The 17,624-nt window shown below is 37.2% G+C and overlaps 1 protein-coding gene across 3 annotated transcripts in view; it reads left to right on the forward strand.

Moving 5' to 3' along the window:
- Positions 1-17,624, forward strand: part of ADAMTS20 (ADAM metallopeptidase with thrombospondin type 1 motif 20) — a 178,399-nt gene that overhangs the window by 62,986 nt on the left and 97,789 nt on the right. For all 3 annotated transcript variants that reach the window (XM_019452494.2, XM_019452495.2, XM_019452496.2), the window contains exons 8-15: positions 560-665; positions 2,423-2,569; positions 4,256-4,397; positions 6,531-6,635; positions 12,664-12,809; positions 14,091-14,272; positions 14,371-14,507; positions 16,984-17,101. In XM_019452494.2, coding sequence (XP_019308039.2) covers positions 560-665; positions 2,423-2,569; positions 4,256-4,397; positions 6,531-6,635; positions 12,664-12,809; positions 14,091-14,272; positions 14,371-14,507; positions 16,984-17,101 — 1,083 coding nt within the window. The remainder of the gene's footprint in view (positions 1-559; positions 666-2,422; positions 2,570-4,255; positions 4,398-6,530; positions 6,636-12,663; positions 12,810-14,090; positions 14,273-14,370; positions 14,508-16,983; positions 17,102-17,624) is intronic.

Below are 17,624 nucleotides of genomic sequence, written 5' to 3' on the forward strand. Positions count from 1 at the left end.
ATCTTCTTTAGCTAAAATACAAAATGATTGGGTGCCCTTAATATATGAATCCTATTTTATTTAATATATATTAGATACCAGGTGCTATTCTACGCACTTAACATACATTCACTCATTATAATTAATTGTATGCTGCCTCAAAAGTTTTTAAAATGAAAATTTATTATAGTGGTGTATTTTCTGTATTAGTTCTATACCAATTTAAACATTCATTGCCTTTTCTAGTATCCACACTAATGGGGCTTAAAACTTCATCCTTTGTATAACAAATACTTTTTCCTCTTCCTTTTTTTTTTAAAGCACTTGTTTGCCCCATATTTTGAATTATTTTCTTCAGTAAAATCCAGGAATTGGTAAAAAAAAAAAAATATTTCAATTGCAGATAAATCATTCTGTTCTTTTTTTTCCTTCACCTTAAAAAACACTTATGTGGTATTAACAGCCAACTCTACATCCTTTTTTTTCCTTGCATCGATTTCTAAGTAGTAATGCCCATAGTAAATGCTTTATTTATGATTTGATGTTTCCCATTTTCAAATACAACTATGAAATTTTTCAGGTTTAGCAGAATTAGGTACCCTGTGTGATCCTTTACGGAGCTGCTCTATTAGTGAAGAAAATGGACTGAGTGCTGCCTTTACCATAGCCCACGAACTTGGCCATGTGTAAGTACCTTCTGCTACCTCAGTAATAGGTTTTCTAGTAATCACTGCACAGAAGACTTAAAAGTCCATCTTCAGTTGAGTAATTAGCAGCTCTATGTGTTAAAATATTGTTAGTATAATTTTCCTCTCTGAAATGCTAACTCTGGCTCTTTTGTGATCTGTTAGGTCAGACAGGCTGCACTGATCAACAGACTAAGCAAAGAACTAGCACTTGGGAATTCTTTTATTTCATTTACTGTATTGGATTACTATGACCAGCACTTCTGGCCTCTATCCCTTGTTACCCCATACATGACCAGGTACTGTCCTCTACCATCTTATGGGAGGGCCTGCAGGGGCTTCTGGTTCTGGGGAACTCCTGATAAAATGACAATACCAACTCACTTTTGCTCTTAAAGCTCAGAGCCCCAGCAGAGAATGTGGTATGTGGGAATTACTTAATCATTAAAAGATTTTTAAGTCATTCTTCCAGCTCCATAGGTGTGTGTGTGTGTGTGTGTGTTTCTTTTTGTAAAAATTAGGGAGGGGTTCTGTCCGTTCCTGCATTATTATAAGTTCTGCTGGGGTTCTGTGCTCTAAGAATGGAGGCCATGATTCCATGAGATAGCCTCAGAGCTCCCATGGAAAGTCAGAAACCCCTACAAACTCATCCTCTGAAAGGGATTCCAAATGTGCACCCCAGCACTCCTGGGATTTCTTGTTCATCTGCTAATTAGGGATTTGAGGCTAGAATGCCCTCTTTAATATACTGTCTTTTCCTGGTCATGCCTTACATCATTAGCATATTCAACAGGGATAATTTCAAGTGGAAACCATTTTTAGTAAACTAGTGCCTCTTTAGTTCCCCTGCAGTGTGGTTATGTTTCATGATTATTAGCAGGGTGCACACTCAAATTGTTAAAGTGGAGGATAGGACCAGGAGGTTACCTGAGGGGTGTAGATGCATTGCAGCAACATCTGGAAAGCACTATTAGCTGATCGCCAAGGCTACTAACTAATGAAAAACTGCTCTTGCAGAGAATACCACCTTAGACCTTTATTTTCTTCCTGAGAAACTCTTTAGGTGTCTTTAGAATATGGGTAAGTAGTTTAATTAAAAGACTGGTATTTAAGTACAAATCTCTGCAGGCAAAGAGCTGAATTAGGTGGTTTCAATGTTCCTTGTAAATGCAAGTTTATACTTGGGTCCTCAAATGAAGGCATAGGATCTGTTGCTGACCAGCTAATTATTTAATATATTTGCTCTTAGGAAGATTTGGCTGCCCTTGAGGAATGTTTTTGTTATTCGAATTCGGTCAATAATCACTTAGTGAATACAGACCAGAAACAGTCCTTAGTCTGTTTCATACGAAATATGTAGACACTATAAAATGATAAGGAATGAGAGATTAAAGAAGTTTTGATACTGTGGTCATAGTCCGTGGTCTAGAAACTGGTAACACCTTTATGTAATTGATCTTCACACATCCCTTACAACTATGCATGTTGAAACCTGCAAGTACTTATGTGAGTGCTCTGTCAGTTTTGTCATGAGGTAAGCTAGAGTCCACATTTTTATTGTTTAGACTCCAATTTAGTGTCAAAATCAACAAATAGTGCTACTGATAAAAGTTATAATGTAGTGTTTGAGATCCTGTGCTTCTAAACATGAAGATAACCCTGATTTTATGTTTTATGGGAAAGATCGAGAGTATAATTTTGTATTTTATCTTCTAAGATCTGTTACATATTTTCATATTCTTTGTTTTTATTTTTAGATTCAACGTTCCACATGATGATAGTTTTAAATGTAAGGAACCTGGGATTAAACACCAATATCATGTAATGGCTCCAACTTTAAATTACCACACAAGTCCTTGGACCTGGTCAAAATGTAGTCAGAAATATATCACTGAATTCCTAGAGTAAGTCTAAAGTTCTGTTACTTTAGTTAAATAATGAAACATTTATTAGACTATAGACTTTGAACTTTATGTTATTTTAAAGTGATTTAATTTCTGTCCAGTTTTGGTTTAAATTTGTTTACTTTGTACAACTGGGTTTTTAAAAACAAGGAAAGAGTTGTGTGTACACATTTCACTCCTAAAATATTTTGGTGGGGGCAGGTCAGACCTAGATTTGGGAGCTCTATTAGGATAACTTGTTTTTAAGGGGAGACTTAGATTCACAGCTTTCTTACGTGTTTGAATTTTTTCAGTAGGTACTGCGTAATATAAGAGGAGCTCCTTATATATTCTAATCCCCAGTATATGTGGTTACTAGTTACCTCTTTTGTGAGAACTATGGAAATAAATGAAACTATGCTTTGTAATATGTTCATAAATCCCAAGATGATCATTTTTTTTTATCCTTGTATGGGGAGTTGATTTAAAAGCATAATACACAATTGCTGTTGTATACATAATTGCATATAGTTTTGTTCAATGAGGTATTGGTTAAAAATACCAGGGGATGTGTTTATTTTTGAATGGTGTTAATGGGATTCTCTCCAATGGAAATGTTAAAAACAGACACACGCATGCACGCGCGCGCACACACACACAAGCTGACTTAAGTTACATGTTCATTTTTGGATGAAATTTAACATCTTTCTAGCCAATAAAAATTGCTAAATTTCTTAAAATTATGGTAATGGAATGAATTGTTTTTAATCCAGTTGGGATGGTTGAATATTTTCAGTTTCCTGTATGCTAAATACTGCATTACAAACCAGAAGTGAACAACAAATATTTCTCCTATTTGCCACTTTCTAAGTCCTTTACATGTATCCTTGAATAGCCGTTTGCAAGGTGGATAGTGTCACTATTACTGCAGAGGAGTCCCAGCCTCTGGCATGTGGAGTCCCAGCCTCTGGCACATTAACTTGTCTACAACCAGGCAGGCATTCTGGAAGCAGCAATACCAAAACACAAACTCTGCCTCTTTGAAGTGGACACAACGTAACACTTCCTGAAACTGCTTTGTTTTGTTGTTGAGAACTATAAATGTACTTTCTCAAATGATTTAAAAACTTTTTTCTACAACATACTGACAATTTTAGCGGGGGGGGGGGGGGGGGTGCTTAGGGTGGCAAAGCTGGTTAAGCATCCAGCTCTTGGTTTCAGCTCAGGTCATGATTTCATGGTTTTTTGGGTTTGAGCCCTGCATCTGGTTCTGGGCTGGCAGCATGGAGCCTGCTTGGGATTCTCTCTCCTCTTCTCTCTGTGCCCCTCCCCAGCTCCTGCTGTGTGTTTCTCTTGCTCTCTCAAAGTAAACTAAAAAAATAAAAAAATAAAAATTTTGAGAATTTAGGCATTTAATAGAAGGGATTATTATTGGACAACAAAATAGATCAAAAATATAGTGTGATTACATAAATGGGTTTCATAAATTATATTCTCATGAATTTACAACTTTTTTTTTTAATTACACCTTCAAAGCAGTTATGGGGCTCAAATGAGAAACGGATTTTTTTTTGCGACTTTCATATGTATTCACTTTTAAATTATGAAAAAACCTACAGTTTCTGAAACTGTAGAGCAGTGACTGTGATGAAGAATCTTCTGTTATGTATCCACCTGTATTCACAATATTTTTGGTCTTTGGTACAGTACTGGCCATGGGGAATGCCTCCTTGACAAACCAAATGGAAGAATATATGATCTGTCTTCACAACTTCCTGGATTAATGTATGATGTGAACAAGCAGTGTGAACTGATGTTTGGCCCTGGATCACAAGTATGTCCCTACTTGGTAAGAAAATTAGGTCCTTCTTTTGCTTTTTAAACTACCATAAAGTTAAAGTTAGAACATATTTCAAAATGTACTTTTATTCTCTTGAACAGAAGGTGAACTAAATGTATCTTCGAAGTTTTAACTTTTAGAGACCTAGATTGTTTGCCCGAAAGGGGTTAAAAACAGGAAAACTCGGGGGCTCCTGGGTGATTCAGTCGGTTAAGTGTCCGACTTCAGCTCAGGTCACGATCTTGCGGTTCATGAGTTTGAGCCCTGTGTCAGGCCCTGTGCTGACAGTTCGGACAATAACTCTCACAAAATCCTATGTCAAGTATTCCCATTTAGAAAACAGGTTTTAAAAACATTCAAATATTTATTTTCAAATACTATTTTGGGGGGGGGGTGGGGGTGTTAAAGACAGAAGTGTCTTGATAACTAGTTGTATTAAAGGACCCAGGAATTTAATAGACTACATTTTAATTTACACAGATTTGAATCCAAAAAAATCTAGGGCCTGTTGTTATTAAATAATTACTTTAGAACTTTGAGGATTTTTCATAGGTTAGATCCACTACTAGATTGTGAAGATCATTGGACCAGGAATGCAGATTCATTCACTCATGGAAATATGCATCTCCAGTGGTCAGTTTAGGATCTGACACATACTAGGTGCCACAAACTAAGTGTTTATTGAATTGAATGAGTGAAAGTTATATAGCCATGGGTGCAGAGATAGGCAAAACATATTCCATATAGTAATATTGTTTAAAAAAACAAACTTATAATTTAAAAAAGTTAATATGCTTTTATTTATCTTAATTTTTATTGATTTTATTTTTTATTTTTAAAAATTTACATCCACATTAGTTAGCATATAGTGCAACAATGATTTCAGGAGTAGATTCCTTAGTGCCCCTTACCCATTTAGCCCATCCCCCCTCCCACCACCCCTCCAGTAACCCTCAGTTTGTTCTCCATATTTATGGGTCTCTTCTGTTTTGTCCCCCTCCCTGGTTTTATATTATTTTTGTTTGCCTTCCCTTATGTTCGTCTGGTTTGTCTCTTAAAGTCCTCATATGAGTGAAGTCATATGATATTTGTCTTTCTCTGACTAATTTCACTTAGCATAATACCCTCCATTTCCATCCACGTAGTTGGAGATGGCAAAATTTCATTCTTCTTGACTGCCAAGTAATACTCCATTGTGTGTGTGTGTGTGTGTGCGCATATATATATATATGCGCACACACACACACTACACCTTCTTTATCCATTCATCCATTGATGGACATTTGGGCTCTTTCCATACTTTGGCTATGGTTGATAGTGCGGCTATAAACATGGGGGTGCATGTGTCCCTTCGAAACAGCACACCTGTATCCCGTGGATAAATGCCAAGTAGTGCAATTGGTAGTTCTATTTTTAGTTTTTTGAGGAACCTCCATACTGTTTTCCAGAGTGGCTGCACCAGCTTGCATTCCCCCCCCCCCCCCAAAAAAAGTTAAGCTTTTAAATATCCACTATTGAGGAAGGGAGATTTAACATAATTTTTGGAGATCATTTCTTTTCTACCTGACCTAGCCACTAAATAAACATTGAATTTAAATTCAGAAAAAGGGAATTATCTTGGGTATAGCTCCTGTGAACCTCTGGATTTTTGTTTCTTAGGAAAACTTGAGAGCCCTTTGTTCAACTTGAAAGTATGCATTCTATTCACAAAGTAGGAAACCAGTATACATTATACAGTATTTCTATGCACATTATTCATACATTCTATCGTATCAAAAGAGGCTTTTGGAAACTCTTTGTGAATAACATTTAACAACAAAAAGTCCTTTAGAAAAATGTCTTGCAAAGAGAAAAATGTCCCCCATAATTTTGAATATTTCCACTCTAATTTCTCTCTCCCATTGTTCAGTGTGTGATGAAAATCCAAAAGTTCTTAAAAACTGAATGTTGCCATTTTATGTGTTCAGAGGCAAATCAATGATTAGAACTTAGTGAATTTTTTTTTTTTGGCTTGATTATTTACAGCTCTGACCTTGAAACCATGAAATCTGTAAGATCAATGTATAAACTGATGGTTTACACTGAATTGATCTGGTGGTTGTAGTGTTATTTTACTCTTGTCTGCTTTTTGTTATCTTGCAGAAGCAATGCAGACGTCTCTGGTGTACAAGTGCAGAAGGAGTTCACAAGGGTTGTCGCACTCAGCACATGCCCCTTGCAGATGGAACAAACTGTGGTCCTGGGATGGTAGGTTTCCTGGAAGGGTGAGTCTTGTATCAAGAGACTATCCAAGGAAGTGATTGCTCTGCGTTTCAGCGCCCTTCATGATTGGTCAACTCTTGCTCTGCTAGTGAATCAATGTTGCCATGTGAACAGATAGCTACCTAAGTATATTAGTCTTATTAACAATGAGTATAGACATAAAGATCCTAATAGATCAGCAATTTCCCCAAATTCAGGGATGTTACCATTGTTTACATTTTCTCCTATAAAATTCAACCAGGTATAATGGAAAGTTTTAAGTGGCTTCTTCGGATATTTATTGGTTGTAAATGTCTTCAAATACATCATATCCCTAAAGTAAACGGCCTGAATATATAACATCAGGCATGAAATAATTTAAATCTGCAAACATGATGCTGAGAGACAGGGTTTACCCTGATAACCAAACATCAATGTGAGGATGAAGTCAGGTGGTACTTGGTGCTTCAGGATGAAGGCAAGTTCCATTGGCCTTGGTAGCCAGTGCCGCCTGCGCTGAATAAGCTTGAGTCTGTTGACGCCTCCTCTGAGCTACCTCAGCACAAAATGAACACTTTCTTGGCAATGGGGTTGGCTAGTGCTGCCGCTTTTGTTAACTTCACATTGGGCACAAGTAGAAACTGAAGGACCGGGTCACTAGCTGATCTCTTGCTTTACCAGCTCTTTGCTTCATGGAAATGTTTGCACCAGCCATTGCCCTTCTCCTTGCCTTCTGTCAAAAGGCATGTGTTTTCTGTGAATGTTGCCTGCATTACAGAGTTTTATTGGGACTTGAGCAATTTTTGCAGTAGCTGAAGTCCTCTGAAATGGTTTAGCACTCAGATTACCTTGGGACTAAAATTCTAGTGGACTTCTTCAGTTCGTCTATTGGAACTAGAACTGAACTTTAAAATTTTATCTTTATTTAAAATTGTTATTTTGAAGACCAAAAATATGAAAGACTTTATTTTTCTCACTTTTTGTGACCAGTACTGGTAATTGGCTTTTGGGGGAGACGAGAGTGGCATTTGGGAGAGTTACTGATTATCTAAGGATGAACAGAGAAAAAAACCTTGTTGTAGTCTGAATTAGAAACAGCGGTTAGCTCATTAGAAGACTTGCTCCAAGGTAGTCCCCAGATTCAAATCTGATTGGTCCTTAAGTGCCTTAGCAAACTTTAAAGTTTACTCTGTGCCATGAAACTTCAGGCTTGATGGCATGTGGCTAACATAGCGATGGATATATTTACATGCATCACATATACCATTTATAACTGAGTAGTCTAAATCCGGTCAATGCATTAGCATGATAAAAAATTGAGATATAGGAGTAAAATGCACAGATATCAAATGTTCAATTTGGTAAGTCTTAACAAATATAGATGGACACTTAGCCAATATCCCAATCCAGATGAGAACATTTCCATCACTCTAAAGTTGTCTAGCCTCTGTAGAGTTTCTCTCTTTCCAGAGAGAGAACATACTTCCTGATTTTAATGTAAATCGAACTATATGGTGTATGTACATGCACGCGCATACACACACACACCCTTTCTGTGGGCAGAGGGAAAAGGGTCAAGCTTTTTTTATTCAAGATGTTGGAGTTTCATCCATGTTGTGTGTATTGATACTTCATTCCTTTATGCTGCAGTGTAAATCAGCTGTATAAATGCACCATAATTTTTTTATACATTCTTCTGCTGATAGACAATTGGGTCACTTCCAGGTTTTGGTCATTATGAATAAAGCTGCTATGAGCATCCTCATACCAGTCTTGTGAGCATGTGCTTGCATCTCTCTGAAGTAAACAAATATCTAGACATTGCTGGGTCATAGGGGAGGTGCATGTATGTAACTTCAAAGGGAACTGCCAAACCATCTTCCAAAATGGGTACTTGAGACTCTCGCAAGTGATGTATGAAAGTTCCAGTTGTGCTGCATGTCTTGCCAATTGATGATCTTGTTAATCTTGTAACAAAATTTTAGACACTTTAGGTGCAAAATGGAATACTATTATGTTTTTAATTTGTGTTATCCTGATTATTCTCCATCTTGAGCATGTTTTCATGTACTACTTAGCCGTTCAAATATGAGGTGTAGTGTAAAGGGCCTGGATTTGTTGGAATTCAAGGTAAATGTGTTGAGACACTGGGACCTACTTTAAAACTTGTATAGATTAAAAGCAGAAATGCATTTGGGGTAACATGTGTATCATGTAGATATAAAATCCCTTTTATCATTTATTGAAGAGAGTGAGCCTCTTTGCATTAGCCACATTCAATAATAAATGGGCCTTTTTTCAAGGAAATTCGAAATGTTCTATCTTTTGCTTCAATATTCTTTTAGTCCCTTTATCTTGTGACTATCTTTCGTATAAGACTATCTTTTAAATACTTGTGGTAGTAAAACTATTAGCATAAACATAGAGTGGAACTCACCTGACAATGACTTGACTTTTTGGTTTTTTTTACATGGTGAACAATACAACATTCTTTTTCTTGGATTTTTCAGAAATAGTGCTAAAGGATTATTTGAAACGTTTCTGGAAGATGTTCCCCAAATTTACAAGAACATAGTACATTCTATTCAGAGATTTTTTTTTTTACTTTTAATGGCTTTATCATTTTGAATGATCTTAATGGAGGGCACAAAGCTTTTTTTCCTGCTAATTAATAAGCTTGGTTATAGGATTCATTCATTCAACAAAGATTTATCAAGGACCCACTATGTGTCAGGCACTATTCTAGGTGCTCAGGATACATCAGCAAACAAAAAAGAAAAGATCGCTGCCTTCATGAAGCTTACATTCGTAGTGGGAGAGGGCTGACTGCAATTTAAAATGTAGTGGTCAAAGCAAATTTTATGGAAAGTTGACTAATGAGCTATCTTAAAATGAGGGAGTTAGCTATGGAGAATATTGTGGGGAACTGAGCTCCAGGCAAAGAACAGCTAAACTCCTAAATCTGCAGTATTGGAGTGGTTCAAGGAAGAGTAAGGAAGGACATTGTGGCTGGGGTGAAGGGTGGTATATAGGAAGTAACTGGAGGAGTATTTTGTAGGTCCCTGTCGGCCATTGTGAGAACTTTGCATTTATTCAGAATGAAAAAGACGGATTTGAGCAGAGGAGTCACCTGATTTGAGCTAACTTTTAAAGTAAGTTGAAAAGGATCATTATGATTGCTGTTGAGACTAAACTCTAGAGAGCAAGAGTTGGAAACAGAGGAGATCTACTTGGAGAGGTATGGCAGTGATAGAGATGAGAGATGACAGTGGCTCACACCAGAGCTGGGAGCACTAGGTTGATACTTAAAAGTCAATTTGCTTTTGAAGGAACTAGAACATTTGCTAACATGTTAAATGTGAACTGTAAAGAAGAGGTTGACTGTTTTTGGCTGATCAACTTAGATCGTATCAGCAGATTTTAAGGGGTTGGCAGTTGACTTTTGGTGTGATTTGTGAAATGTAAGACGTTAAAGTGAAGATGTGTAAACAGCTATATACACAAGCCTGGAGTTCAGGAGAAGGATCTGGGCTGGGAGTGATCTTTGTTGATAGGGAAGCATAAAGGTGATGTGAGCCCAAAAAGTTCAGCATTAAGTGGAGACCTAGAAACCAAGAAGGGGGAAAAATGATACTGCTAAATCAAGTAAGACAGAGACTGAGAACTGGGCATTGGGTGATGTCCACATGAGCTGCTTCATGGAGGGTGGGGCTGTGAGAGCAGAGGCAGTGAGAGACCATGGTCATGGACGGCTTTTTCAAGGAGAAACAAAACAGTAGCTGGTGGGGAAAGTGAGATCTAAGGAAAATTCTGTTAAAGAGGGTAATTATGTATGTTTGTATATTAATGAGAATGAACTAATGGAGTACTTCTCCAATTAGCTCTAGTAAAGGACCAGTCTTTTTTAAAATTTCTGATAATTTAAATCAATACTTGTACAAAATGATGGAAATGATTAGAAAAAAAAACATTCAAAATGACAAAAACCTTCAAAATGTAAGCCAATTCTCTGGAAAAGAGTGTGGCAGATCTTCAAATTAAAAATACAGAGATGCCTGGGTGGCTCAGTCAGTTAAGTGTCCGACTTTAGCTCAGGTCATGATCTCACGGTTTGTGGGTTCGAGCCCCTCATTGGGCTCTGTGCTGATGGCTCAGAACCTGGAACCTGCTTCGGATTCTGTGTCTCCCTCGCTCTCTGCCCCTCCCTTGCTTGCTCTCTGTCTCTCTCAAAAATAGACATTAAAAAATTAAGAAAAAGAATAGAATCATCTAATCCAGCAATACCACTCTGGGTATATATGCCAAAGAACTGCAAACAGCCTTGAGATCTCTGTACAGGCCTGTGGCCATCAGCATTTATTCTGTATAGCCAAGATGTGGAAGTGTAACCCAAGTGGCCATCAATGGATGAATGAAAAAACAATGTTATATACACACATACAATGGAATATTATTCAGCCTTAAAAGGAAGTTATGACACATGCTACAATGTGGGTGAACTTTAAGGACCTTATGCTAAGTGAGATAAGCTAGTCACAGAAAGACAAGTGATGCATGATTTTAATTCTATGAGATATATAGAGTAGCCGAATTCATGGAAACAGAAAGTAGAATGGTGGTTGCCAGGGGCTGGGCGGGGGAGGGGAGAGCGAATGGGGAGTTAGTGTTTCAAGAGTATAGAGTTTTAGTTTGGGAAGATGAAGAGCTCTGTGGATGAATGGCAGTGATGGTTGCACAACAATATGAATGCATTTTAATGCTACTGAATTCCACACTTAAAATGGTTAAGATGGTGATTTTGTGTTGGGTATTGTACCACAACGAAAACAAATACAAGCCATTTTGACGTTTACTTTTGAGAAAATGCTAGCATGAGCAGGGAAGGGGCAGAGAGGGAGATGGGGAATCCCAAGCAGGCTCCATGCTGTCAGCACAGAGCCCTAGGTGGGTCTTGATCTTACCAACCGTGAGAGAGATCATGACCTAAGCTGAAATCAGGAGTCCTTTGCTTAACCGACTGAGCCACCCAGGTGCCCCAATATAAGCCCACTTTTAACATTGATAAACATGAAATTACTGCCCAAATCCTATAAACGTTTCTAAATTCAGTACTTATTTTCAATTTCTCTACTCCTTGCAGTGACTAGTTCACAGACTGGCATCAGTGCATGGACCACTTTTTGGTTAGCTTCTTTTTGTTTTTGTTTTTGAGAGAGAGCACAAGTGGGAGAGGGGCAGAGAAAGGGGGACAGAAACTTGCTCTGGGCAGACAGCCACAATCCCCCGGCGGGGCTCGAACTCACGCACCATGAAATTATGATCTGAGTTTAAGTGGGTCGCTCAACTGACTGAGCCACCCAGGCACCCTTGGTTAGTTTTTATATATTAGAGACTGGAACAATGATGCTGTAGGAGAGAGGGGAGAATTGTTGCAGTGATGTTTGGAGCCAGTGATGTTTGAGATCAAGTGCACAGAGGGATTGACTTTGGCTAGGACCATGGATTTTTCATGTACCCTAACCGGTGGGAAGGTTGAGGATTGAGCACAGGTGCCCTTAGGTGGATAAAAGGAATAGTAGATAGTGAGCAGCTTCTCGTGTACATTTCCATTTTCTTGTTGAAAGTAAGAAAGTGATCATTGAGGCTTTGGATGAGATGAAGTAAACCGCTAAAAAAAGTGGGAGAGTGATACGTATCTTTGCATAAAAAACCAGAAGCATATATCTATATTGTATTAATAGTCACTTCTTTAAAGTTTTCATCTTACTGTGTTTTCCCTATACAAGTATTCCCTCCCCCAGTGAAACTCAACATTTTAAAGGCAAGGGAAATTTCCTTCCTTTTTTGCATTCTACAGATCTTACTCAGCAGATATTCAGAAAATATTTGAGTGTCAAATGTAATCCCATTTCTGAATCAATATCTTTAAGTTGTGTGCATTTTCTCCACTGATATTTATGGTATTTAAATTACTGTGATATTGCAATTGGGTATGTATGAATCATTTCTTTGTGTATTTTTTTGTTTGTTTAAGCATTGCCACCACGGGCTATGTGTAAACAAAGAAATGGAAACACGTCCTGTAGATGGTGATTGGGGACCATGGGGACCTTACAGCTCTTGTTCAAGAACATGTGGAGGTGGAATCAAAAGCACAAGCAGGCTCTGTAATCGCCCCGAGTATGTCTTTTTTATGTCACTGTAAATTAAGATTATCTCAAGGCACCAGAAAGTAAACATCAGTTTCATTCACTTCTATACTGGAGGAGGTCAGTCTGTAAGTTTCTGAGATTTAGAAAACTTCTGGAATACTTTGAGCCCTATTACCTTATATCTTGGTAGACTCAAACCTTTAAAAAATATATATATATTATTTATTTTAATAACAATATACATATAATTATTTAATAACTATTTAAAATTAATGATATATATAACTAATATATATAATTATATGTATTATATATAATATATATAAATATTTATATATTAACCAGCTTAATCTTTTAGAATATGAATTTAAGAGCTTTTTTCTGATTGAGATTACATTTGAGGAATAGTTGTAAAAATGAAATGACAGTAATATAAGGGCATTTTAATACTTACTGTGTTTCCATTGAAATCCTGGCTCCTTTAAGCTGTGTGTTGACTCTTCTGGATAAAATCTGTACCTTCATGACCAGTTGTTACTCTTTTGTGTAATTTGACATGTCATATTTTCTTTCTCTGCTTCTCATAGATGCATCAGTGTCTTTAGCTCAAATAAGTACTGAAGCATATGTTCCCCCTCCTCAAAATCTTTAAAAGAACATAGAGATTCCATAAAGATTTTTAAGTACTGTGTCTGTTGTTATGATAAATTGGTAAGCAATAAAGAATTTTTGATGCAGAGATGACAATACTCTGAAATGACTTCGATCATTGGAATTCCAGAATAGCTAAATTATGCTGGAAGTTTTCATATTTAAAAAATGCTGACAAAACGAATTTTTATTTTCCAGTGTAAGTTGAAATAGAGATGGATGGATATAGATAGCATGAAACTCATGGAAGTGAGCGATAAGTAGTATATACAAAACAATGATGCCTGGATATTTCTTTAACATGGTATAATCTTGATTATCTTTGGTTCATTATGTTTGTTTTTTACCCCCCAAATGAACAAACCCTATTCTGAAATTTTAAACCAAATTCCCATCAGTTAGTTCCTTGTGAGTTAAGTCATGAATAAGCTATCATTGCTGCCCTCCAGACCACAGTGTCTATCTTAAGATGAATGTCTTTACAGTTCATTAGCCATACAATTGCTTAAAAGCCATGTAATATACTTCTGTTAAACAGGAAGTGTTAGTGGGACATAATTAGTTTTCCAGATCCCGGAACAGAATGGAACAGTTTGAGAAGTAAATGGCAGAAAGAATATTGTACTGATGTGCTTTAAAATGTAATGAATTTGACTAGGCCAAGAAACGGAGGAAAGTACTGTGTGGGCCGCAGGATGAAATTTCGATCATGTAATACTGATTCATGTCCAAAAGGCAAGCAAGACTTTCGAGAGAAGCAGTGCTCTGATTTTGATGGTAAACATTTCAACATCAATGGTCTTTCCCCTAATGTGAGGTGGCTTCCAAAATACAGTGGGAGTAAGTAGTTAGAATATTTTTTTGATGTAAAAATTTCTTGAGACCTAGGAACACACAGCTGTATTATTGTACACCAAAAATTTGACTTTTTCTTACAGTTGCCATAAAAGATCGCTGTAAACTCTATTGTCGGGTTGCTGGAACCACAAACTTCTACCAGTTGAGGGATAGGGTTGCCGATGGTACTCCTTGTGGAACTGAAACTAATGACATCTGTGTTCAAGGCCTGTGTCGGGTAGGTAACTTATATGTAAAATGACTTTGAGAATATTTTTCTTTTTCTGTAACCAAATATTACTTCTATAGCATCAGAGTACAGTTCTGGAATTATCATGAATTCCAGTGCAGTGCCCTTTAGTGATATCACCCTATCTTTAGGAATATGGTCAAGAGACTATGACTAAGGAATTCTCTGTCATCCAGAGTGACTCACAAAACATTAAGATAAGCTTGCTAAGGGGTGCCTGGGTGGCTTAGTAGGTTAAGTGTCCGACTTCAGCTCAGGTCATGATCTTGTGGTTGGTAAGTTCAAGCCCTGTGTCAGGCTCTGTGCTGACAGCTCAGAGCCTGGAGCCTGCTTTGGATTCTGTGTCTCCTCCTCCTTCTGCCTTTCCTCGGGTTGTACTCTCTCTCTCTCTCTCTGTGTCTCTCAAAAATGAATAAATGTTAAAAAAAATTTTTTTTGAAAAGTTTGCTGGTTTTGTTTTGCTTGAGGTATGCGAAATCAAGATGAGGCATGAGATCGGCTTCTTCAAAAGATAGAAAATATTAGGACACAGGGTTGTAAAGTCCTTTTTGCTACTTGAAATGAGTCCCTCTCTGGTGACCCCTCCCCCATTGGTTAGTTGATGATACTCCCCCCTCCCTCTTTTCATCCTTGTCCTTCACTTCCCACGTGCATCCAACAGGCATTCACTGAGTATCTACTAAATACTGGATACTGTTCTAGTTACTACTCAAAGATAGTCCCAGGTTAGTAGGGGAGAGACATGTAAATAATTCAAATGCAGGACTTTGGGATCATGTACAGGGTGCCGTAGGGATCTTGAGGAAGGGATGTTGTGTGAGAAAAGGGTGTAAGTGATTCAGAGAACCCTTGTGGAGGGTGTGAGGCTTGAGCTAATTGAGAATGAGTAGGTTGTAGTAAAGGTGAGGAAGTAAGGGACCAGGGTTGGACATAGGGATTGGCTATTACTTGCACTTCTTGTCTGAAGTTCTGAAGGTCCCTGGAAAGAATTTGGAGTTGAGTGAGAGATATGATTTGATCTGCATGTTAGAATCTTCATAATCCAATGGTTTAGGAGAGGATTGGAGATAGGTCAGCTGGTTAGGATTCTGGGTGAGAAGCAGATGAGACCCTGAATTAAAGCACATACATTACAGATGGTGATCTTAAAAAACAGTGGGTTTGAGAATTAGGATAATGAATTTGGTCTAAAGACTACAAATGTAATATGAACTCATTCTTTGGGTTAAGGCAGAACTTGAGAGGACCAATTTTCTGTTAGCCAAACATCTATTGCCTACCAGTTACCTGGATGATAAAATGCTTTGCACTCAAAGGTCTGATGAGATGTTCAAAGAAAAGGAAAAAATAACCTGGAGGCTAGAAAAGGGGTACTCTGTGGCCTGAGAAATAGGTTTTATCTAAATTAGCAGGAAGTCCTATACAATGGAAAAACAATGATTATCTGAACTTATAGATGCAGATTACTTTCAGAAAATATCTGGTCAAAATTTGGGAAATACTCTGTGTATAAATTTGAGTAACCTCATGAAATTTTTTTTGATCATTAAATTTTAGGAGTATTCTAAAGAACAAAGAGTTGTTGCAGTGTCTGCAGAAGACAGTATCTGCATAGAGAACTGTGCTTGTTCTTTTTTTTTTTTTTTTTATATTTTTGGGACAGAGAGAGACAGAGCATGAACGGGGGAGGGGCAGAGAGAGAGAGGGAGACACAGAATCTGAAACAGGCTCCAGGCTCCGAGCCATCAGCCCAGAGCCTGACGCGGGGCTCGAACTCACGGGCCGCGAGATCGTGACCTGGCTGAAGTCGGACGCTTAACCGACTGCGCCACCCAGGCGCCCCGAACTGTGCTTGTTCTTAACCCCTGGATCAAACCATTCACTCTCACCTTTATCAAATCACTCATTCTTTACATAAACACATTCTTTACATTAACTTATTTTGCTGGTTATTAATTTTGGAGAAGTAAATTTTCAAATGTACTCTATTCCCAGAGTTCTAAGATTTTGAGTTAAAAAAAAATCACAAAAAACATCCTGTTAGTTATTTTAAATGTGTTCCTTAAATCAGATTTTTTTTGTTGTTTCTTTGAATTAATTTCTTTAAAAAGCGGCTTAAATGGATGGTGGACATAAGAATTATTGTCCATGTTTGTTACAACACAGATTCCTAGTTTTTACCTCCAAGGATTTTTAATTCAGAAAATCTGGGATCTGCCTTTTTAAATGCCATCCCGTGTGATTTTGATGCAGGAGGTATGTGGATGACCCTTTGAACCTTTTTTTTCAACCATGTGAAAAGGTGTGTGAAAATATTGATGTATAACAAAATCAATAGATCCTCTGAAAAATCCTATTGTATCGAATCACCTATTAATTGAAAGAGTACTTGTGAAAAGTTTGTAAGGCATCATGCTTATAATGAGTCATTTTTATAATCTTGGTTGTAATGGTTATTTTGAAGCAAGCTGGCTGTGATCATGTGTTAAACTCCAAGGCCAGGAGAGACAAATGTGGAGTGTGTGGTGGGGATAATTCTTCATGCCAGACAATGGCAGGTGTCTTCAACAGTGCTCATTATGGTAAGCTATGTATTTTTCTAATTTTCCCTCATATGTGATGTAAAAATGGAATATAATCAATTTCACTTCTCTTTAAAATTAGTAGGAGAATATATCATATTTTCTATTCTGAGACTTTGCTAGGACAATCTTTTCCTTTTTATGGTAGCAAATGTAGTTCTGTAGAATTTTCTTTGCAAAATGAAAAATGTATTTTTTAGTTTATCAGCCTTAAATTGTGTTCAAACAGTTTAGTATGAATTGCTTCAATTAAAGCAGTATAATTTAAAACCAACACTTTGTTTTTATCCGTATGAAAAGTATAGTACATTTTACACTCGGGTGATGCTTATGAATCTCAATCACTAGATTTGACGTTATTTTTGTGGTTAAGATCCATTATTTTATAGGAGCCACACACATTTGATCCAGTTAAAAATGGCACATTTATCAGTTTGGTCTGTATCCACTGAAAAACAATTTTTTTTTTTTTGTAGAAAACCACATGTACCACATTAGTATCAAATATATAGCCTTGCCAAAA

The sequence above is a fragment of the Panthera pardus genome, unplaced genomic scaffold (assembly GCF_024362965.1).
Source record: "Panthera pardus isolate Hobbes unplaced genomic scaffold, ASM2436296v1 HiC_scaffold_6, whole genome shotgun sequence".
Classification (NCBI taxonomy): Eukaryota; Metazoa; Chordata; class Mammalia; order Carnivora; family Felidae; genus Panthera; species Panthera pardus.